At 41.0% G+C, this 23,936-nt stretch overlaps 1 protein-coding gene across 2 annotated transcripts in view; it reads left to right on the top strand.

Annotated features, from left to right (window-relative positions):
* Positions 1–23,936, top strand: part of LOC148013894 (protein Dr1 homolog) — a 62,888-nt gene that overhangs the window by 37,590 nt on the left and 1,362 nt on the right. For both annotated transcript variants that reach the window (XM_087666479.1, XM_087666478.1), the window contains exon 3: positions 23,829–23,918. In XM_087666479.1, the coding sequence (XP_087522605.1) occupies positions 23,829–23,918 (90 nt within the window). The remainder of the gene's footprint in view (positions 1–23,828; positions 23,919–23,936) is intronic.

Raw genomic sequence — 23,936 nt, forward strand, 5'->3', positions numbered from 1 at the left:
CAGTAGAGACATTCTTTTATTGGCCTACTTTGAGAAGAGACGTGGATGCTTTTGTGCGGCAGTGTTTGATTTGCCAGAAGGTCAAGTTTGACAGGCAAAAACACCAGGGCTTTTACAGCCATTGCCTATTCCAGATAAACCCTGGGAAAGCATAGCTATGGATTTTATCTTTGATCTTCGAAGGACACAGACAAGAAATGATGGGATATGGACTATTATTTGCAGGTTTAGCAAACAGGCTCATTTCATTCCTGTCAGGAAGAAGATAAAACCAGATCAGATGGCACGTTTGTTTATGTGCAATGTCTTCAAGTATCATGGTATGCCACGGTCTATTGTCAGTGACCGTGATCCACGGATGACAAGTCTATTGTGGAGAGGCATATTTGAGAACATGGGCACAACGCTTAAGTTCTCATCGTCATTTCATCCACAAACTGATGGACAGTCAGAAGAGGCAAATTCTACTATCTTGGATCTGCTTAAGTGCTATGTGTCAGAGCATAAGTCAAAGTGGGAGCAGTATTTGCCTTTGGTTGAGTATGCATACAATAATACTGTGCATTCGTCAACAGGCAAAGCCCCTTTTGAAATTGTTGAAGGTGGTAAAAAGGTTCCTCCCATTTTGCATACAAAGGATAAGATCTCTCAGGCAGATCAGTATGTGCAAAGTATAAGTGAAATGTATCAGAAAGTTAAGCATGCCCTTGAAAGGACTCAGGCAAAGCAAAAGAAAGCTGCTGATCATCACCGTCGTGAATTGATATTTTCACTTGGTGATTGGGTACTGTTGCGGTTTGAAAAGGCACGCTTAAAGAAGCGGAAAGGCAAGGAAAGTCTTTTCACTAAGCTTAGTATTGAATGGCCATCTCCAAGGAACCTGGAAGAACTGCAGATCTTCCTAGGTTTATCTGGATTTTATCGTAGATTCATTCGAGATTATGCCAAAATAGCTGTTCCAATGACAGACCAACTTAAAGGGAAAGGAAAAAGTTTTAATTGGGGAACAGACCAAAATGAAAGTTTTCAAAAACTTAAGGTAGCTATTGCTACAGCTCCAGTATTATTAATAGTGGATCCCAATAAATCGTTTGTGGTTGAAGCTGATGCCAGTGACAAGGCGATAGGCGCGGTCTTATTACAAGAAGGTCAACCAGTTGCTTTTGAAAGCAAGAAATTAGACCGTGCAAAACAGAATTATTCTGTTTATGAGAGGGAGCTGTATGCAATAGTACATGCAATGAAGAAATGGAGGCACTATTTGTACGGTGCCAAACTTTTGATTTTATCGGATCATGAAAGCATTAAGTGGCTTAATGATCAACCGGATTTACACGCGTAAAGCGAGATGGGCCGAACTCCTCCAAGAGTTCGACTATGAGATAAGATATAGAAAAGGAAAGTATAATATAGTAGCTGATGCACTCAGCAGAATGCCCATCATTAATGAATTGAGTTTTACTCAGTTCACTTCCAACTTGCTTGAATCTTTAAAAGGGAAATGCCAGGTTGATCCGGCATATTCCAACATATGGGAAGTAATAAAAAATGGGGATCCAAATGAAACTGCTTCTACTGAAAAAGGAATATCTGAGGATGTTCAACAAGGGAATGGAGCATCAGGGGTTGCTCAAACTCGATTCAAGTGGAAGAATTTTACGATTGATAATGGCTATTTACTCTACAAGGGTAGGGTATGTGTCTTGAAAGATATAGAAATAAGGCGCCAGGTACTCTTTGAGTGTCATGATACCCCTAGCGCGGGACATCCAGGAGTTAATAAGACTTATAGTCTTATTAAAAGGCAGTTCTATTGGCCTGGAATGAATAAGGATGTCCTTGACTATGTGGTCAAATGTAATAAATGCCAGGTTAATAAAGCTAAAAGATTGAAATGGAAGGACTTCTCCATCCACTAGAGATTCCTTCGGGAAAATGGGAGAGTATCTCCATGGACTTTATTGTTGCTTTACCCAGAACACAGAGGGGGCACGACTCTGTGTGGGTGATTGTGGATAGGTTAACCAAAATGGCTAGGTTTATTCCAACTTCAACTGATGTTAAAACACCAGAATTGGCTAGATTGTTCGTAGAGAACATATACCGATTGTATGGCCTTCCGGCAAATATAGTTTCTGGTCGGGATAGAAAATTTGATAGCCAATTTTGGCGTGCGGTATTTAGGAAATTGGATACTAAACTTAGCATGAGTACGGCGGATCATCCGCAAACAGATGGGCAAACTGAAAGGGTTAACCAAATCCTTGAAGATATGCTTAGGGCATATGAAAGTAAAAGGCAAACTAATTGGGAAGAGTATTTACCAATAGCAGAGTTTGCATATAATAGTGCCAAGCACTCTTCCACTGGATATAGTCCATTTATGTTAATGTATGGGTTTCAGCCCAGAGCTCCTTTTGCAGTAGAACTGCAGTAGAACTGCATAAGGAAAAGGTTCAGGCAGCTAAAGACATTTTGGAGGATATGAATAGTATGTTAAAATTTGCTCAAGAAAATATTAAAAAAGCTCAAAATCGAGCTAGAGCATATGCAGATCCTCACCGAAGAGACATCTCCTTTGAAGAAGGAGAATTGGTTTATTTTAAGGTGCCTGAACAAACTAAAACTATGGAAAAGGGACAATGTCCAAAGCTTTCACCAAGGTATTGTGGTCCTTTCATAATACTTAAAAAGGTGGGAGAATTGGCTTACAAGCTCCAACTACCTGCTGGTAGTAAAATACATCCAGTTTTTTATGTAAATAAATTAAGGAAGAAGCTGGGTGATTTGGATAATCTAATCTTAAATGATGACATTGAGGAGCTGTTCAATGACCAATCTAATCCACATGAACCAGAAAGAATATTAAATGTTCGTAATAGACGAACAAGGAATACTATTTGTTATCAAGAATGTTTGGTTAAGTGGAAAGATTGTTCAAAAGAAAGCTCAACATGGGAGCGAGTAAGTACTTTAAAGAAAAGGTTTCCCGATTTACAGTTAGACCTTCCAAGTATCGTTTTCGAGGACGAAACCGATTCTTAAGGGGAAGGAAATGTGACATTAATGTGACATTAAAGTGATATTTAATGTGACATTAAGGTCACAAACATTGAATGTGACATTAAAGTGACATTTAATGTGACATTAAGGTAAATCAAGGGGAACACGCACGAGGATGACCGTCCGGGCTCTTGGGCGCCCGAACCGGGTTAAGGGGAGCCTAGAAATAAAGAGAGTCCAAGAATAGTAGGACTCACCAAGGTTTGACGGCTGGCAATCGGATCACGATGGTCTAGCCAGCAACATACTAGGCAAGGCTGGGAGGTGAAAGGAATCACTCGTGCTCACCGATTAAGACTGTTTTCTTCTGGCTTCATCGTCTTCTTCTGGGTCATCAGACAACTAGTCTGGAAGAGACTGATGGCACTGTAAATTGACAAGCCTGGAAGAGACTTGTGAAAGTGTATATGGAAAGGTGTGTTGAAGAACTAGCCTGAAAGAGACTAGTTCAAAGTGAAGATGGACAAATCTTCAAGAGATTAGTCCATGTGGGGTCATCAGTGGAAATTCACTTTCAGTTGAGCTACATTGTAAATTTGGATGTAGCCATAGTCAGCAAAGATGGTCAGAAGACTAGTGGGGATGCAATGGAAGCAGCTCCTAAAATTTAGGGAGTTACTATTTTTGGATCCTAGAATCTGTTTGCGTCATTATCTTCGTTTTTGCACGAGGATCAATCCTCTAGTCTGTGCCGAGGTCAAATTCTGCACCAAGCATGGAGAATTTTAGACCGGAAGGCTGGAATGGAAAATATCTTCCAGTGCTGCCACTTGGCACAAATTGGTGCACTTACCTCTTTAAAGAGGGACTAGCATGCAGTTTTTGGGTAGAAGGGGCTCATTTTGTGAAGGGGGAGAAGGATTGCTGCAGATGGAGAGCTCTTGAGAGCTGGTCTTCCTTGACTATGATGCACAGAGGGTTGAGCTTGCTTCCTACTCTCTCTCTCTCTCTCTCTCTCTAACAGTATGATTTATGTACAGTTGTGTGGGAATATGCTGTTTTTGCATGAGGCAAGAGCCTCCTTTCTCCAGGAACAGGAGCAGTTGTTTGCTGCCCACAAGCACAAACAGATGAGGGTGGTAACCTCACCAAGCAAGTGTTTGAAACAGCACTAAATCAGTATTAGATTTTGGACTGTTCAGAGGGTAATTGAGAGCCCAATTGATGTCAGAATCAAGGGGCACTTGGCACAGATGATGGAGAACAGTACAGGGAACAATTTGAGCTAAAAACAGGTTTCAGAACAGGTCTGAACCAGTAATTACAGCAGGCTGAAATGGTCAATTCTGCACTCCAACTAGAAGTTTCAGACTTGGGCGGAGTTTCCCCTTGTAACCGGCCTGTTCACTGGGAAGGGCGGTAGTGTACAACCAAAATAAATAAATGCTTTCACCCAATTTAACAGTCGCCCACTTTACCTGAACTTAAAAACACAGAATCAAGAAGAAATTCAGGAAGCTAGAATGCTCCTGTTGCAACACAGACACCTCGTTGGCCCCTAAGTTAGGCGCCCCTTGCGGTATTTCTTTATTTTTAGAAAGAGAGAAATTACAATGGGCTGTCTTTCACATATTCTGGGTGAAATTTGACAGCATAACAGTACAATTACTGACCCAAAACAAGCAGACCAGGAGGGGAAACTCTGCCCAAGTCTGAAACTTCTGGTTGGAGTGCTGAATTGACCATTTCAGCCTGCTGTAATTACTGGTTCAGTCCTATTCTGAAACCTGTTTTCAGTTCATACTATTCCCTGCACTATTCAGCCCACTGTAATTACTGGTTCAGACCTGTTCTGAAACCTATCTTCAGTTCATACTACTCCCTGCACTGTCCCGCATCATCTGGGCCAAGTGCCCCTTGATTTTGACATCAATTGGGCTCTGAATTAACCTCTGAACAGTCCAAAAACCGTACTGATTCAGTGCTGTTTCAGACACTTACTTGGTGAGGTTACCACCCTCACTTGTCCTTGTTGGGACAGCATACAACTGCTCCTGTTCCTGGAGAAAGGAGGCTCTTGCCTCATGCAAAAACAACATATTCCCACACAGCTGTACCTGAATCAGAAGAAAGACCCCTGATTCTGTAGCATAACCATATTGTCAGGGAGAGAAAGAGAGAGAGTAGGAAGCAAGCTCAGCCCTCTGTGCATCATAGACAAGGTAGACCAGCTCTCGAGCTCTCCATCTGCAGCAATCCATCTCCCTTTCACAAAATGAGCCCCCCATACATTGAAACTCGTTTTTGTGCTGCCCTCTCTCTCTCTTTTGGGAATTTATGCCCAAATTGTGACACATGGCATACATGTAATAATTTTCCTATTTAAACCTTTCGGTCTAAAATTCTCCATCTTCGGGTGGAAAATTTGACCTCAGCACAGACAAGAGGATTAATCCTCGTACAAAAACAAAGATAATGACGCGAACAGATTCTGAGGTCCAAAATTAGTAACTCCCTAAATTTTAGGAGTTACTTCCATTGCATCCCCACTAGTCTTCTGACCATCTTTGCTGACTATGGCTACATCCAAATTTACAATGTAGCTCAACTGAAAGTGAATTTCCACTGATGACCCCACATGGACTAATCTCTTGAAGATTTGTCCATCTTCACTTTGAACTAGTCTCTTTCAGGCTAGTTCTTCAACACACGTGTCCATATACACTTTCACAAGTCTCTTCCAGGCTTGTCAATTTATAGTGCCATCAGTCTCTTCCAGACTAGTACTGGACCTTAACTGTCCAGTCTTGACTCACTGGACATTCTTGTCTGTTTCACATACTGGCCATGCAACTTAGGCGTTTAGATTTCAAGAGGGATCCTTCCAAAAAGAAAAACCAAATAAAATATGTAATAAAGAAATCAACAAAAAGATACTAGTTTTCACAGTCTTGTGACATACCTCCCTCTCGAAATCGCAAACGTCCTCGTTTGCATGAATGTCATACATGCTTCCAGCTAACCCAGTGAACTTACACTTGGCAGCACATGTACAACACATACATGCTATCAGTCAACATTGTGAACTGAATACACTGTTAACACATGTATGTTCTAACTGTGAAACATGGCAGACTATCATCATGTGACTCCACATCACTGTTTCAAGATATAGTGGCGGGTACACCACAATGATATCCCCATAGTGGCAGATTCTCATTTGATGACTCCACATCACCCTGACTAGAGATCTAGTGGCCAGTACATCAAAATGATATCCCCACGGAGTCAATTCACAGAATACATGCCCGATCGAGTAACCATTGTTACAACATGTATTCAATTCAATAGAAGTAAAAAGTGTATTCTTGCAAGCAATACTTACTTCTTTAGCACTGAGAAAACCATATGGACACAATAAGTGTTAACCTGTACAAAATCTGTTTCTGTACATAATTTCTTTCTTAAGTAATTGTCACTTTGACAATCTATTTCAACTTAGAGATACAAGGGGTCAAGGTAGGTTGCAAGCGAAATGCTTCAAGGTAAAGTTCCAACACATTAGGTGACTCTGCAAGTTCACCTTCGTCCATCCACTTAGCATCTATAGTTGGATAGTTCTTGAACGTAACCAAATACCTTCTAGCAATCTTGCCTTTCACTTTCCTTTCCTTGTGTGCCAGTACTTGTTCTCGAACAAGAATTTCATCAAGTTCCTCAACTTCGGGCTGTTCCTCAGCTGGCATATCTTTTGACACATCATCCACATAGGGTCTAAGAAGACTTACATGGAAAGCATTATGAATCTTCCAATTGTCAGGCAATTTCAGCCTATAACTGACATCACTAATCTTCTCTGTTACTTGAAAAGGCCCATAGTATCGCATACTAAGCTTAGTGAAAAGACTTTCCTTGCCTTTCCGCTTCTTTAAGCGTGCCTTTTCAAACCGCAACAGTACCCAATCACCAAGTGAAAATATCAATTCACGACGGTGATGATCAGCAGCTTTCTTTTGCTTTGCTTGAGTCCTTTCAAGGGCATGCTTAACTTTCTGATACATTTCACTTATACTTTGCACATACTGATCTGCCTGAGAGATCTTATCCTTTGTATGCAAAATGGGAGGAACCTTTTTACCACCTTCAACAATTTCAAAAGGGGCTTTGCCTGTTGACGAATGCACAGTATTATTGTATGCATACTCAACCAAAGGCAAATACTGCTCCCACTTTGACTTATGCTCTGACACATAGCACTTAAGCAGATCCAAGATAGTAGAATTTGCCTCTTCTGACTGTCCATCAGTTTATGGATGAAATGAATTCTGATGAATTTTAGCTCAGTTTTTGATCAGTTTGAGAATCGTTTATGGTCACTTTTGGGATCAGTTTTGCATAGTTTTTGCGTTAGGTATGGATCATTTTTTGCAATCAGTGTGTGATCAGTTCTTGGATCAGCAAGTGATCAATTTATGATTAGATTATGCTTAGTCTTCAATGGTTTATACTTGGTTCCATGGACAACAACATGTTAGTAAATGCCATTGACAATTTTAGCCATGGTTTATGTTGAGAATATGCTTTACTATGGTTGTGAAGTCAGAACAATTTCTAGCAATAGTTTTGGACCGTATTTCAATTTTATATTATGTATATGTTAGTTAAAAAATTTCAGTAGGTTTATGGCATATGGTATGGTTAGTAAATGCATTGACAATTTCAGCCATGGTTCATGCTGAGAATATAAAATATATGTTAGTTGGAAATTTTTAGTAGGTTTGGGGCATATGGCATGGTTGGACAACAGTGGGGCCAATGTTGTGGTTGTGATGTCTTATGAAACTTCTAGTGCAGTATGCTTTTTCTTTTGCACAATGTAGTGCGATCGAGTGCAATCGAGTACGATTGCAAGGTTTTCAAGGGAGAGGTCTATCTATCTTAGGGACGTGAAATTTTGAGATGCTCTAATCTTGTCAATAACATTTGATTAAGATATTAATCAAATTTGATTAAGATATTAATCAAATGTGCAAGGTTGTTTAGCACTTGGTGCACATGGCAGTTATTTCATAGTAACAAGCCAAGGACCTCGAGGATGCAATGGGTGCCAAAGGCAAAAGTTATAATAAGTTATGCTTGATAGGTTTTAGGTGGTACTTAGTGTTAGATTTGGGCCTATACCAATTTGTTGGCCACTAATGTTGGTAGTGAATTTAGAGACTAGGTATTTATTAATTAATTAATGCCAGTCTAAGAGCTAACAACAACTCAGGGATACTTGGAAGATAAATTAGCCTAGCCAACTTAATTGTTGATTGGTGAAATTAAATTTTTGAGCACTAGAATATTTTAAAAATTAATTTAATAAGTTGGATAATGTTGAAAAATGAGATTAGAAGGCTACCACTTGGCAAAACTTGCCCATGCAAGTGAGACAAACGTTTTCAGGGGCTGGTGGAGTCTATTTCAACCAATGTGAGAGAGAAGGAGGCTGTTAGAGAGCAAGAAGATGTGAGAGAGAAGGAGGCTATTAGAGACAAACGTTTTCAGGGGCTGGTGGAGTCTATTCCAACCAATGTGAGAGAGAAGGAGGCTGTTAGAGACACGTTTTCAGGGGCTGGTGGAGTCTATTCCAACCAATGTGAGAGAGAAGAAGGCTGTGAGAGAGAAGGCGGCTGTTAGGAGGCAGTTGACAGTAGCCCAAGGTCCTTTTGGTGAAGGTGTACAGGAGAGAGCAATAATCTTTCTGGTGGTCCTAAGCTATAGGTGATAGTTTCCATGGCTATTTGAGCAAGGCAGTAGTAAATTTTCAGCATTTCTTGTGATGAAACTTTGAAATTTCTCTCTCTACAGCATTCTCTCTCATTTTCCAACCATCTCTCAAGTTGGCTCAGCATTTTCCAGCAGTTTGAGCCATTAGAAGAAGAGATTTCAGTCAATCTCTGTTGTAAATCCTAATTACTCTTATAAATTAGGTTTTGATAGTTGCCTCGAGATGATGCTCAGAATTGAGGGCCTAGGACTTGAATTCAAGTAGCTGAAATTGAGGAATCTTAGGGAGATTCAAGAGGCCAGCCAACCAATATCATATTTCAGGTTGAATTTGTCTTTTAAGTAGGGTGAAAGCCAATCCTCGAGCAAACCAAGGGCAAATTGCTTTGGAGGCTTATTGGTTAGTTTTGATAGGAAGAGATGCTTGGATTAGCGAAGGAGTGTGAGAGGTGAGAGAATGCACAGAGATCAAAGCTCACTTGAGAGTACAGTTGAGAGTGTGTAAGAGTAAAGGCACGACTCCCCATACAATAATTAAAGAGAGAAAGATGCAAGTACAAAGTACAACCCTTAAACCTTAGGGTTGCTAGAGTGTGTTCACACCCGAAAGGTGTAAAACACGATAAGTGCCCATAGGAGATAAAATTTAAAGCATTGCGGAATGCTTTAAATTTATTACGAGGAAGAGCTTTGGTAAAGATGTTTGCTACATTATTGGTGGTAGGACAGTAGACAAGGCTGATATCACCTGCATGTAGCCTTTCTCTAACCAAGTCATGGTGGATCTTGATATATTTCGTGCGTGTATGAAACATTGGGTTTCGTGCCACTGCAATGACATTCTGATTGTCAGTAAACAAAGGAGTAGTCTTCGTGACAGATACATCTAAATCTGCCAACAAACATCTCAGCCATACACATTTTACACCTGGTAGTGAAAGCTGCCTTGTATTTAGTCTCACATGACGATGTGGCAATAGTAGATTGTTTCTTACTAAGCCAAGAGATGCAAGATGATCCAAGAAGAAACAATTACCACTAGTAGAGTGACGAGAATCAAAATCACCAGCTCAATCTAAAACACTGTAAGCATGTAGTTGTAGTGGTCCCCCCTTGGCATAAAGCAAACCAAGAGTCTTAGTACCCTGCAACAAGTAACGATAAACATGCTTGACAGTCTATCAATGTGACATGCGTGGCAGGTGCATATATGTGCTTAGGGTTGAAATTGTAAACTAAATGTTTGGCCTTGTGTTGCATAAGTAAATGAGACATCCAATTGCTAGAGCATACGTATGGATATCAAACAAATCATTGTCATCATGCAAGGACAGCTTGAGTCGAGTTTCCATTGGTGTACAAATTGACTTGCAATCCTGTAAGCCAAACCTCTCAAGAAGTCTACCAATGCATCTCGACTGTGACAATCCAATGCCTCTAGCATCATGAATGAACCGAATGCCCAAATAATAGTGCAAAGTCCCCAAATTTGACATCTCAAAAGTTTGTTGCAAATTTTGTTTGAGTGCTGAAATCTGATCAACATGTGTCCCTCTAAGCAGAAGATCATTAACATAAAGACATATGACCAGCAAGGATCCCCTCTCTTTACATACATAAAGTGTAGACTTTGATGAGCTGTTTATGAACCCCAGGCTGAGTAAAAAAGCATCAATCTTTGCATATCAAGCTCGGGGAGCTTGCTTTAAACCATGCAAAGCCTTTTTCAGCTTGCATACCAAGTGTTCGGATCCCACAACTGCAAAACCAATGGGCTGCTGTACATATACTTCTTCTTGAAGTTCCCCATATAAAAATGCAGTTTTTATATTAAGCTGGTGCACAGTCCATCCATAATGGGCAGCCAAAGCAACCATAGACGGAATTGTAGTCATGCGGGATGTAGGAGCAAATGTCTCCTCATAGTCAATGCCTTTCTTCTGTGTGTGGCCTTTAGCCACAAGCCTGGTCTCATATTTGTCAGTGGATCCATTTGCATTCCTTTTTAGCTTTTAGTATCTTGTTGAATATTCAGACCAGCCATAGGCTGATTTTCTACATTACCTAATGGAGCAGTTGGCCGAACATTAAGTTCACTTGTTGAAGCTCCAACTGGATCCAAAAGAAATGGGCAATAACCCTTCAAATACATGATTGGTAGCTTGATACGTATTAAAACTAGCAAGTTCTGATTTTTCATAAAAAATCACATCCCTACTGACAAATATCTTCTTAGAGACAGGATCATATAATCTATATCCTTTGCTTTCATTGCTGTACCCCACAAAAATGCATTTAACAACCTTGTTATCCACTTTTTTTCTTAGTACCTTAGAAATGTGTGTATACGCAAGACACCCAAAAGTAAGAAAATGTCCAATAGAAGGTTTCTGGCTGTTCCAAGCCTCAAAAGGTGTGACATTCTTTAATGCCTTGGAAGGCATGTGTTTAAAACATGGCAAGCACACATAGTTGCTTCCATCCAAAAACTATGTGGCAAACTCTTTGCCTTCAACATACGTCTCGCCATCTCCATGAGTGACCGATTCTTTCTCTCTGTAACCCCATTCTGTTGTGGAGTATAAGCAGTAGTATACTGATGAACAATTCCTTTTTGCTTCAAAAAATTATTCAGCATAGAAGACATGTATTCCCCCCCTCGGTTCGAATGAAGAGTCTTAATCCTGCAGCTAGATTGACTTTCAGCAAGTGCTACAAAAGCCAAAAATGCATCATATACTTGTGACTTCTTCACCAAAGAGTAGACCCAACAAAAATGAGTACAATGAAAGTGACAAAATAGTAAAAGCCACCCAATGACTTTGTTTGGATAGGGCCACGTACATCCGAGTGCACAATTTGTAATCTGGCAGTTGCTCTAAAAGCAAGATCATGAGGAAGTGAAAAACAATGCGTTTTTCCCAAAATACATTCCTTGCATATATGCTCAAGAGGTCTCTCCAAGAGAGGTAAACTATCAAGCATTTGTGTATGTTGCATAAGCATTAAGCTGCCATAGTTTACATGCCGCATGTGAGCATGCCATAACTCTACCTGTGACATAGAAAGAGTGAGAGTAGATGCGAAATAGACCAAATGATCATTTGAATAAGCATCCAACTCATATAACCCATGACATAAAGTGCCAGTCAAAACCAAAGTCACGTGTTCTTTATCTTTGACCATACATCTATCATCATCAAAGGTGACTTGCAAACCACACTTTATCAAAGAAGAAATAGATAACAAATTCTTCTTTATGCTTGGGTCAAATAATGTATCTTGCAAGCGGAGAATAGAGCCATCAATGGGTGTTAATACAATCTCCCTTGTGCCTCTAACAAGGTATGATGTATTGTTGGTACACTGATAGACTTGCCAACAGGTGCTGCAATAACGGAGGAAAACAAATTCCTGTGGGATGTGATATGCCTAGAAGCACCACTGTCAAAGAACCACGTGCTTGCAACCTCAATAGAGCTAAATGCTCTATCAGTCCAAGAAGAGTTATAACTACATGTGTTAAAACAATAGTAATGGTCTGCAATAAAAGACGTGGACTCAGTAGCAGTAGAAGGTGCATCAGAAACATCCATTCGTGACTCTTTTTTCTTCTCCTTGGCTATGCGCTTTCTACATTTTGTGATGCAGTGACCTGGCTTCTTGCATTAGTAGTGGCACTTGCCCTTCTTGGCTTGCACGCCCCTCTGTTTCTTGCTGCTCTGTGAAGTACGTGAAGTCCAAGAGCTGTGTGGAGCATTTTTAGCTTCGTTGCCCTTGCCTTTCTGCCTTGCCATAAAAGCCTACTTAGAGAGTATAACATCCATCCCACTATTCTTTATTATTGGCTCTTTCTCTAAGAGCAAATTGACCAATTGAAGGAAAGTAAGTGGCTATGGGGAAATTCTCATGGTGAGGTTCAAAGCCATATGAAAGGCCAAATATAAAGGCGGCAATGAATTCAAAGTAGTAGAGATCAACTGCGCATCTGAGTAATACTCATCTACATTCATCAGCTGCTCACATAAGTCCTGAATTTTATTTAGATGATATTGCATAGAGTCACCTTTATCCATCTTTATAGTCTCAAGCTCTTTCTTCAAAGATACGTGTCTCATTTTTTCTAGCAAACATCTGCTCTAAGGTCAGCCATGCTTCTCGTGAAGAAGTTGTAGACCGAATGCGGGGGATGATAGATCACTGAATTGCCAATGCAATCAGCGACAATGCCTGAGCATCCCGTGTGTCCCATGCCTTTTGTGCTGCTGATCTTTGGGGAAGTGGGTGAGTTGGAGCGGGTTGAACAGGTTGAGCGGGCTAAGTTGCCCTTTGTCCACATCCTCCTGGAGGAGGTGCAACAAGAGCCACAACTCCAAGCCGAACTTCTTCACCGCTGAGATAATTCCAAAGATTCTTTGCAATCAACACATTTCTCATCATAAAAGACCATAGAGAATAGTTGTTGCCATCCAACCTATCCTCCTTGGACACATATGTAAATACATCACCTTCTTGATTGGCCATGGTAAATGTCACTAATCAAGGAGCACAAGAGCAATACTTCAAGTTGGACTGACATGGAAATCTTAGAATTTCCAAAAATTACAGCAAACACTTCGCTATAATTAGCAAATCTAATCACAAATAAGCAAGCTGGTTCGAATGAAGCTCTCTATCATCCAACAAGGGAAAGTAAGAGAGAGGGGAAGAGTGAGATGCTTGAGTCTTGACACTTGAAAGTTGAAAGAGACGGAGAGGGTTTGGGTAAAGTTGAAAGAGTAAGAGTGAGAGAGAGGGGATGGAAGAGGCTTGAGCGGGGAGTAGGAAACAGGGGATGGGAGAGGAAAGAGGGTAGAGTAAGAGGCTAAAGCTCCCCAAATCACAAATCAATTTAAGATCCAAGAGAGGGAGATGAGAATAGCAAATGCTTGCTGAATTGGTGTGGAGGAATGGAGGAGAGGAGCACTTTTGTAGATGAGAGAAGGGTCAAACAATCAAAGAGGGGTCAATAGTCAAACAGGGCTGCAAGTTGGATGGAATCCAAGGGGGATGGGGGAGGAGTGCATAGTTGGAAAAGGGGGTGGATTGAAGTATCCAGGGCTTCCCACCCCCCTAAAGTGCTATATAGGATGACAAGGACCTAGAAACGTGCAGAAACACAAGAGACACACGTCAAACGTGGTAGCCAGAAATGGCCAGTTTTACTATATGAATTCGTATGGATACGTACCGTATTGTACGGTACGGACAGTGCGGTACGACATACGAATGCAACTATGCTTGTGTTTCATGCTTGCATGAAACACATTGAGGTTTACTATCATTATGTTAGAGAAAGATGCTATGTAGGAGAGAGGAGCTTGGTGTACGTTCCTACGTATGAAAATGTTGTGAACATTTTCACCAAAGCGTTATCACGTGAGAAGTTTGAGGCTTTTTGAAAGTCCTTAAACTTACTACCCTTTGCTGATTGATCTTCCTTGTACTTCATCACATTGGCATTGCAGGGGGATATTAGAATGTGCCAATTTTGGGCAGTGTCCAATGGCATTTGTGTGGTGTGGACACTTATTAAAGTGTCATTGCAGGGTGCGTACATCTAGTGTGGTAGGACATTAAAGTAGTGACACTAGGCTCTAGAGTAAATAAACTTAACTCTAGCTAGTTGGTGGAAGTGCAATTAGATCAAGACTTAGACCTAAACCTTAGTTGTACTTTCACCTATCATTTAGTTCAGCAAGAAAGTACACTCTATTTTGCTCTAACATTGTCTAGTGTCTACTATTCTGGTCCTCTTCTTAACATTTTTTACATTGGAGCCATGGATGTTTCAGCTATGACTTGGTGGTTGCGCCTTTGCATTTGTCTAGCATAGAGGTGGGGATAGTGCCCTCTCTCTCAAGGCCCAAAGTCAAGCACATGTGCATTCTTACTAGCACGGAGACTAATCTTGTGGCTTTTCTTCCGAGGTGAAGTTTTAGGCATCCTCAGCTCTACTGTCAATGATGCCCATGCTACATTACTATCTTGAATTGGGGATCCTATTGTGTCCTCTCTCAAGGCTCGGCATAGAGATGGGGATAGTGTTCTCTCTCTCAAGGCCCAAGGTCAAGCACACTTGTGCATTCTTACTAGCATGGAGACCAATCTTGTGGCTTTTCTTCCGAGTTGAAGTTTTAGGCATCCTTAGCTACTATCAATGATGCCCATGCTACATAACTATCTTGAATTGGAGATCCTATTGTGTTGCTATTTGCCATATATTTTTAGGTTGTACGTGGATGGAGCAATGTCTCTCTCTCCTCTTAGGGAACCTTTTGGGCTCGAGAGGGGATATTGAGCAACCAAAGTTATGGCATATAGTAACAATAAATTGTAGCTCATTCATGCCTTATTTTGCTCTTCATTAACATCCCCAAAAAGGCTTTATTTGTATTTGTTGGATTTTATTTTACACGGTAGGACAAATGTATCAAAATCCCCTGTAAATGGACATGACATGTGGGCATTCATCCTCTCCACAGTCCTCATTTTGGTAGATTATTATTTCGCCCCTTAGTTACTCACTCACTCTTTTCTCTCCATGAATTGGTGACTCAGGGTTGTCACATCCGATTAGTACCGTTCACTACATTATGGTACTAATTGGACTAATAAATATTGGATCTACGTTCGATGCTGTCTGATGAAAATTTTTTAAACATATAATTTAAAGTCTGTACTTAATGTTTGGACTTGAAACATAAATTTAGAGACTTTACTCAAAACTAAGTGTAAAAAAGAGTTGAAACAAGACTCAACTTTGAAGACTCAAGAATATAGTATGAAACGGTAAACTACCAAGTTTATTATGAGCCAAATGGCAATCTCGTACAAAAAAGGTTTACAAAAATGGATCAAGTATGATGTGACAAAGATGATCGATCTCATATGAGTCCTGACATAAGCTCTAGAGTCTAAGTACTCACATCACTCTTGGCATCGGAGCTAGAAGCATCCTCATTGGTACTTGAGGAGTTATTATCCTCCTCAACAAAATCACCTTTACTAAGTACGTTGCCCTCCTTATGTGCCACACTATGAGTGCCTCTTGAGCCACTCCCATGCCTCGTGTAGCATCCAAGGGCTCTATGATCACCACGGGTGGCTTGTGTCGACGTCGAAGTAGAAGCTCCACCACTAGCGGTGCGAGGGTGAACAACGATACGTCAATATGCATGAGTGCGAGAGGCTCGCCGGATCAATCTCCTCGAGCTCCAAATAAAGATCTCTAAATATTTGCTCCTTCTCCAAGTTCCTCTCACGAGTCATACTTTTAAGTGTGCTTTGTGCATCTACATTTACCTATACATTTAAAGGATAAATAACTTAGACTTATACTAAATAAAAAAAACATATCTAAATATGTGAAATAGTTTAATTTCATATGGTATACTTGACTTGCCATGGACATCTCGTGCATACTATGTAGCATATGTAAATTGGAGCGACAATAAATTAGTTGCTCTAATTATCAAGTGCTAAGCTTGTTGCAAATTTTTATGTGCACGATGAGGAAATAGGTAGACCAATTTCTCTCACATGCACCCAATGAGCAATCTTAAAGCACATGGAAAAAGAAAATAGGTTTAAACTTGAAAAATCAAACTTGCAATTAAAGTCAATTTAAAAGAACTAAAATTTAAGAGATTAGAGTTTTTGTTGCGAACTTGCATAAGGATGTTTAAAGCCACTTTTTAAAGGTGGGGCAATTGGTAGCTAAATGACTCCCACTAGAGCAGAGGCTTCACCAATGAATCCCTCTTTCAACAAATTGTGGAAGTAAGAGATCACTATAGTTTATGAGCTCTTGTAAGTAGAGCACCAAAGCCTTTAAAAGAAAGGTATCACGATCGGCAAGGACATTTACATCCATAAATAGAGAGGGCTTCTTGAATGTGGGATGCAAGAATGTCTCGAACCCATGGATGGTTCGCTTCATTCACTTCTATGTCTTCTTCGTCAAAAAGAGAATATCATCTTTTTTTGGCGTGATGTCTAAGATGTCACTACAAAGGGATAAAAAAGTAATTAGATAAAAGAGAAATTTAGAGGGATAGAGAGAGGGTACATCATTCTTGAGACTTGGATGGTAGAAAGTAAGAGAAAGACAATGTGAATTCTAAAAATGGAAAGAACTTTGAATCATGATTTAAAAAAAAAAAAAGAGATTACCATGAAGAAAAAGCCTCCTCATCCAAGATGGTTGATGCTTCTGTCTTCGCTATTGCCTTTGTCATAAGATGATAGAGGAGCTTGATAGTGCACCCCTTTATGTTGTTCATGTGAAGCATCTTGTATATGGGTGTGATGGCAATGACAGTGCTCCTCTCATCTGTCCGAAATTCCTCCTTTAGGCAAAGCCATTGAACGGCCTTCGCTTCTATTTGACTTGATGAGGACTCTCCTTCAAGCCACTCCTCTGAAATTTCTCTCTATAGTATTCTCTCTCATTTTCCAGCTATCTCTCAAGTTATCTTAGCATTTTCTAGGAGTTTGAGCCATCAGAGGAAGAGATTGCAATCAATCTCTAATGTAAATCCTAATTTACAGCAAAAATCAAGGTTTTAACTGTTACATTGGGCTGTGTACTTAGAATTGAGGGCCTAGGGCTTGAATTCTAGCAGCTGAAATTGAGGAATTTTAGGGAGATTCAAGAGGCGAGTGAGGCAATACAATCCCCAAGCAAACCAAGGGCAAATTGGTTTGGAGGCTTGCTGGCCAATTTTGACAGTAAGAGGCACTTGGATTAGTAGAGGAGATCAGAGGATCTTAGTTGTACTCCTTCCATTTGCAATATAAGATAAAGAAATATTGCAAGGGGTGCCAGTTTTGGGGCCCACCTAGTGTCCGATGTTCAAGATTAAAGTGGTAAAGTGTGCATTTTCAGTCTATGTGAATTTTATGCTAGCTTAGAGAGAGAATGTAATGGATAATTAGTGATAGAGCTGTTGGAGAGTGGCTGTTGCAGCCTGCAGAAAATGTGTAGGGAAACAGGCAGCAAACGTGCAGGAAAATGGGGGGCAGACGTGTAGGAAAACATGTATTTTGATCAGGCGGATGCGCAGCAGGGAACCCACCCATCGGACTTTGTATTGTACCATACGATATGGATTTGATGGATTGATCCATTCGTCGGACGTAGACAACCCTGAGGGTCCACATCTTTTGAAGCTGGTGACCTGACCTACCATTGTTGCCACAATTCTAGAGGTTTTCTAGCCAGCCATGACCTGTCCTGGAGCCTAGCGGTTTCTACATGCTGGCAACATCAGGTTATGCTGTGTTTTGCTGTGCTATCGGCCACCCTGTTGTTGACCTCCAACATCATTGTAATATTTGCATTTTGCATTTGTTGACCTTGGACATCACTACAATGTCTGCATTTTGCATCTTGGAGGCACTCTTCATGCTAGCGTGAGTTGTGACCAGCTGGCAGCACTCCTACTGCATTTTGGCGGTCAGCTGGTCTATGGGCAGTTGACAACCACTTCATCAACATTCTTGCATTTTTATTATCCTCAGTAGGGATCTTCTTAAGTAGATGTCGCCTGCATATTGGAGAACATCATTATCAGGTTTCATCTTCGTCATTCATACTCCTTTGCTTGAGGGGCTATATTTCACTCCCTTCACAGTGCAGATTCCTTCACATGTGCTGTTGCTAGCTGAGTCAACAAAGCGTAGTCATCTTCAAGCTTTGATGGGTGTCACGGAGTCGTTTGATCTCCTCTCAGTCAAGATAAGCAACTTTGAGGCCCAATTTCTAAGTTCATTGTCTTTGTTTGCTGTACACATTCTCTTCCTCCTTGCAAACACTACTATTTCTCCACAATTGCAATAATCTTTTGGCTGATGTGTGTCTTGTTTTTAGGGGGTCATCACTTTATTGCCCCCCAACCCTATAACCCACTTTCTATGGGCCAGTCTTGAAACACCCACCAAGGATTCAACTTGCACCATGAGATATAACACAAGCTATACTCACATAGATGATAAACATAGAGGGATCAATATCGGGCTTATCTCCCAACCATAGAGCGAATGAGGCTTATCCATAACCTATGAGCCTAGGACTAGCATCATAAGAGGGCCAAGATGATCTTACAAGGGTGGTAGTGCCATACCAGCAGCCTATGTCATACTAGCGTGTGGATGTGATTGCCTATGTGCCTAGGGTTCAATGGTGGTGATTGCACAAGATGTGGCAATAACGAAGCCTTGAGACCTTTTTGTATGACTCCTTGAACACCCTAGGCTAAGACCCCATTCAGCATTCACACCTAGTCTCTCAGTTTAGGTGACCCAAGGCTATGACCAATGCTGTAGATGCCTATCCTAGATGTCTAAAGATGTTGACGAGTCTGTAGTGACTTGCTGGTATAAATATCCCTCACTTTTATCACCACCTCAATGAAGGTGCCTCACCTTTTAATCCAAAGGGGGGCCTATTAGCAACGGTATCTGTGACATTAAATGTGACATTAAGGTAAATCAAGGGAAACATGCACGAGGATGACCGTCCGGGGTCTTGGGCGCCCGAACGGGGTTTAGGGGAGCCTAGAACCAAAGAGAGTCCAAGAATAGTAGGACTCACCAAGGTTTGACGGCTGGCAATCGGATCACGATGGGTCTGGCCAGCAATAAACTAGGCAAGGCTGGGAGGTGAAAGGATCGCTCGTGCTCATTAGAATCGAATGACTTTTTCTCTGTTCTAGATTGTCTTCTCGAGAGCCTCCTGTCAAGGTCGTGGCCTGTAAGAGTCTCCTGTCAAGGTCGTGGCCTGCGTGGTTTTATATTGGTATCAGAGCATATGGTTCAACGGACATGACCCGTCATCCGCCAGGTCGCCCGTCATTCGCCAGGTCGTCCGTCATCCGCCAGGTCGCCCGTTATCCGCCAGGTCGCCAGTCGATTAAGGTCGCCCGTCATCCGTCAGTCGTCGAAGACTTTTATTCGAAGTGGTAACTTAGACTATGCCACGTCACGTAAGTGTGACACGTAGCAGACAGAAGAAAAGGTAAGGCGGATTGAGGCGACGGTCGACTGTGGTGGCCGTGAGGAAAGGCGCCAGGAATGTGAGGCGACTGCTGTGGGATGGACGGAAAAACGTCAGATGATACACGACTGAAGTTAGGAAACTTCATTTCCAGCATGATGCTTCACTGTTTTAGTCCGGGAAGGAAAAATTTGTTCCTTAGTCTTCGGGCATACTAATAAATCCAGCAGCAGCTGCCCTGTCATTAAAACCAGGGAAGTACTTTACTTTGTATGCAAATTTCTTATCTTTGCTTTTCAATTCCAGTGTATTAATGGCAGAACAAGGGAAAGAGGGAGTAATGGAAGGTTCTAGTTCTGGGGACCACCCTATGGTAGATCCCCATGAATTAGAGATGCAAGAAGAACAGTGGGAAGAATTTTTTGCTACATGAGAACAATTTGATGATCTTACTGCTCGTGTACAAGCTCAGGGGGTTCAAATGGAATTTTTAACTCAAACACTCACTGAAATAAAATCTCAATTAACTTTATTGTTAGAAAGAGATAAAAATAAGATAGAAACCTCGGATGTCCCATCTTCATCGAAAGATTTAGATGTGACTATGCGAGATCCTAAGGAACCCCACCATAAGTTGAGGGATAATCCAGTTCTAAAAGATATGAAACCCCCTCAATTTCACGGGGAGGAAAAAGATAGAAATAAAGATACAATCTTTAATTTCCTCCAAAAATGGGAAGATTTACATAAGCTTAAAAATACTCCACCACATCTCCAAGCACTGGAGGCTAGTTTAACTTTGGGGCCCAAAGCATATAAATGGTGGCGAACTTTAAAGGAGGCAAATAAAATACCTGAAACTTGGGCTCAATTTGAATCTGTCTTTTTAAAAGAATTTCTTCCTGAAAATGAAATGGAAAGAAATTGGGAAGATTGGGATTATGTCAGACAAAAGGGAAGACCCCGGATGGTCATTATCGTGCATGTTTCCCTTGATTTACCTTAATGTCACATTAAAGGAACAGACCAAAATGAAAGTTTTCAAAAACTTAAGGTAGCTATTGCTATAGCTCCAATATTATTAATTGTGGATCCCAATAAACAATTTGTGGTTGAAGCTGATGCCAGCGATAAAGCGATAGGCGCTGTCTTATTACAAGAAGGTCGACCAGTTGCTTTTGAAAGCAAGAAATTAGACCGTCCAAAACAGAATTATTTTGTTTATGAGAGGGAGCTATATGCATTAGTACATGCAATGAAGAAATGGAGGCACTATCTGTACGGTGCCAAACTTTTGATTTTATTGGATCATGAAAGCATTAAGTGGCTTAATGATCAACCGGATTTACACGGGCGTAAAGCCAGATGGGCCGAACTCCTCCAAGAGTTCGACTATGAGATAAGATATAGAAAAGGAAAGTATAATATAGTAGCTGATGCACTCAGCAGAATGCCCATCATTAATGAATTGAGTTTTACTCAGTTCACTTCCAACTTACTTGAATCTTTAAAAGGGAAATGCCAGGTTGATCCGGCATATTCCAACATATGGGAAGTAATAAAAAATGGGGATCCAAATGAAACTGCTTCTACTGAAAAAGGAATATCTGAGGATGTTCAACAAGGGAATGGAGCATCAGGGGTTGCTCAAACTCGATTCAAGTGGAAGAATTTTACCATTGATAATGGCTATTTACTCTACAAGGGTAGGGTATGTGTCTTGAAAGATATAGAAATAAGGCTCCAGGCAGTTCTATTGGCCTGGAATGAATAAGGACATCCTTGACTATGTGGTCAAATGTAATAAATGCCAGGTTAATAAAGTTGAAAGATTGAAAATGGGAGGACTTCTCCATCCACTAGAGATTCCTTCGGGAAAATGGGAGAGTATCTCCATGGATTTTATTGTTGCTTTACCCAGAACACAGAGGGGGCACGACTCTGTGTGGGTGATTGTGGATAGGTTAACCAAAATGGCTAGGTTTATTCCAACTTCAACTGATGTTAAAACACCAGAATTGGCTAGATTGTTCGTAGAGAACATATACCGATTGTATGGCCTTCCGGCAAATATAGTTTCTGATCGGGATAGAAAATTTGATAGTCAATTTTGGCGTGCGGTATTTAGGAAATTGGATACTAAACTTAGCATGAGTACGGCGGATCACCCGCAAACTGATGGGCAAACTGAAAGGGTTAACCAAATCCTTGAAGATATGCTTAGGGCATATGTAAGTAAAAGGCAAACTAATTGGGAAGAGTATCTACCGATAGCAGAGTTTGCATACAATAGTGCCAAGCACTCTTCCACTGGATATAGTCCATTTATGTTAATGTATGGATTTCAGCCCAGAGCTCCTTATGCAGTAGGACTGCATAAGGAAAAGGTTCAGGCAGCTAAATATTTTTTGGAGGATATGAATAGTATGTTAAAATTTGCTCAAGAAAATATTAAAAAAGCTCAAAATCAAGCTAGAGCATATGCAGATCCTCACCGAAGGGACATCTCCTTTAAAGAAGGAGAATTGGTCTATCTTAAGGTGCCTGAACAAACAAACTAAAACTATGAAAAAGGGACAATGTCCAAAGCTTTCACCAAGGTATTGTGGTCCTTTCATAATACTTAAAAAGGTGGGAGAATTGGCTTACAAGCTCCAACTACCTGCTGGTAGTAAAATACATCCAGTTTTTCATGTAAGTAAATTAAGGAAGAAGCTGGGTGATTTGGATAATCTAATCTTAAATGATGACATTGAGGAGCTATGAAATGACCAATCTAATCCACATGAACCAGAAAGAATATTAAATGTTCGTAATAGACGAACAAGGAATACTATTTATCAAGAATATTTGGTTAAGTGGAAAGATTGTTCAGAAGAAAGCTCAACATGGGAGCGAGTAAGTACTTTAAAGAAAAGGTTTCCCGATTTACAGTTAGACCTTCCAAGTATTGTTTTTGAGGACGAAACCGATTCTTAAGGGGAAGGAAATGTGACATTAAGGTAAATCAAGGGAAACATGCACGAGGATGACCGTCCGGGGTCTTGGGCGCCCGAACGGGGTTTAGGGGAGCCTAGAACCAAAGAGAGTCCAAGAATAGTAGGACTCACCAAGGTTTGACGGCTGGCAATTGGATCACGATGGGTCTGGCCAGCAATAAACTAGGCAAGGCTGGGAGGTGAAAGGATCGCTCGTGCTCATTAGAATCAGAGGCGCTTGGGGGCAGTGGTGCAGGGGCAGTTCTGCAGTTGGCGACGGAGCTGGCAGGGTGCAGCACTAGGTGGCACTGGTGCAGGCAGGATGGAAGCAGCAGGAGCAGCGCTGGACTGACGGGGACTGCTGGTGGTAGAGCAGCACTGGTTGGCGGAACAGGTGGACTGCTGGTGCCACGCAGGCAGAGGGGGCAGCACTGTTGCTGCTGGGTGCAAGTACAGCAGTAGGTGGTGGTGGCGCAGTTGAGTAGGCACAGCTCCTCTCCCTCTTCCTCACACAAAGCTAGTGGTGGCAGGAGCACTCAGCTTTGATACTAAATGTTCCATTTGACCGGCTATGGTGGAGAGATAAACGAGAGTGTGAGTACTTAATGAACTGAATAATGATAATAGTGAAAGTACAACCTTAGGTCTAACGTAGATCATATCCCTAACTTGACTCAAGTTAACTAACTCTAGGAGTGGTGACACAACAAATTAACATAGTCATGTTCACACTACAAACCAACTAACTGAAACATTGGAACTGCCCATGGAATCGGTAAATTCTAACACCTACTAGCTGTTGCTGTGTGTGTGCAAATAATACTTTTCTCTTCAGAAAAAGCAGCAAACCTTTGGCATGTAACTACTCTTGATCTTTCCATAAAAAGGATAATATAGATGGGTTGATGAATTTTACATTTAGATGCATAAGTTCTTTAAGAAGTCTAATGTGGTTTAACTTTGTTTGTTTTCTCCTGTTCACTATGGCTCTATCCATGCGTATCTGTGATCTAACGCTGTTTATCTTGATAACACAGCAACTATGACAAAAATAATCAAGGAAATGCTTCCGCGGCATGTTCGAGTGGCAAGGGATGCACAAGACCTGCTTGTTGAATGTTGTGTTGGTATGTTAATGTAAACAC

The sequence above is a fragment of the Lygodium microphyllum genome, chromosome 25 (genome assembly GCF_053477565.2).
Source record: "Lygodium microphyllum isolate KBCC chromosome 25, Lygodium_microphyllum_v1.1.10, whole genome shotgun sequence".
In the NCBI taxonomy this organism is placed as follows: Eukaryota; Viridiplantae; Streptophyta; class Polypodiopsida; order Schizaeales; family Lygodiaceae; genus Lygodium; species Lygodium microphyllum.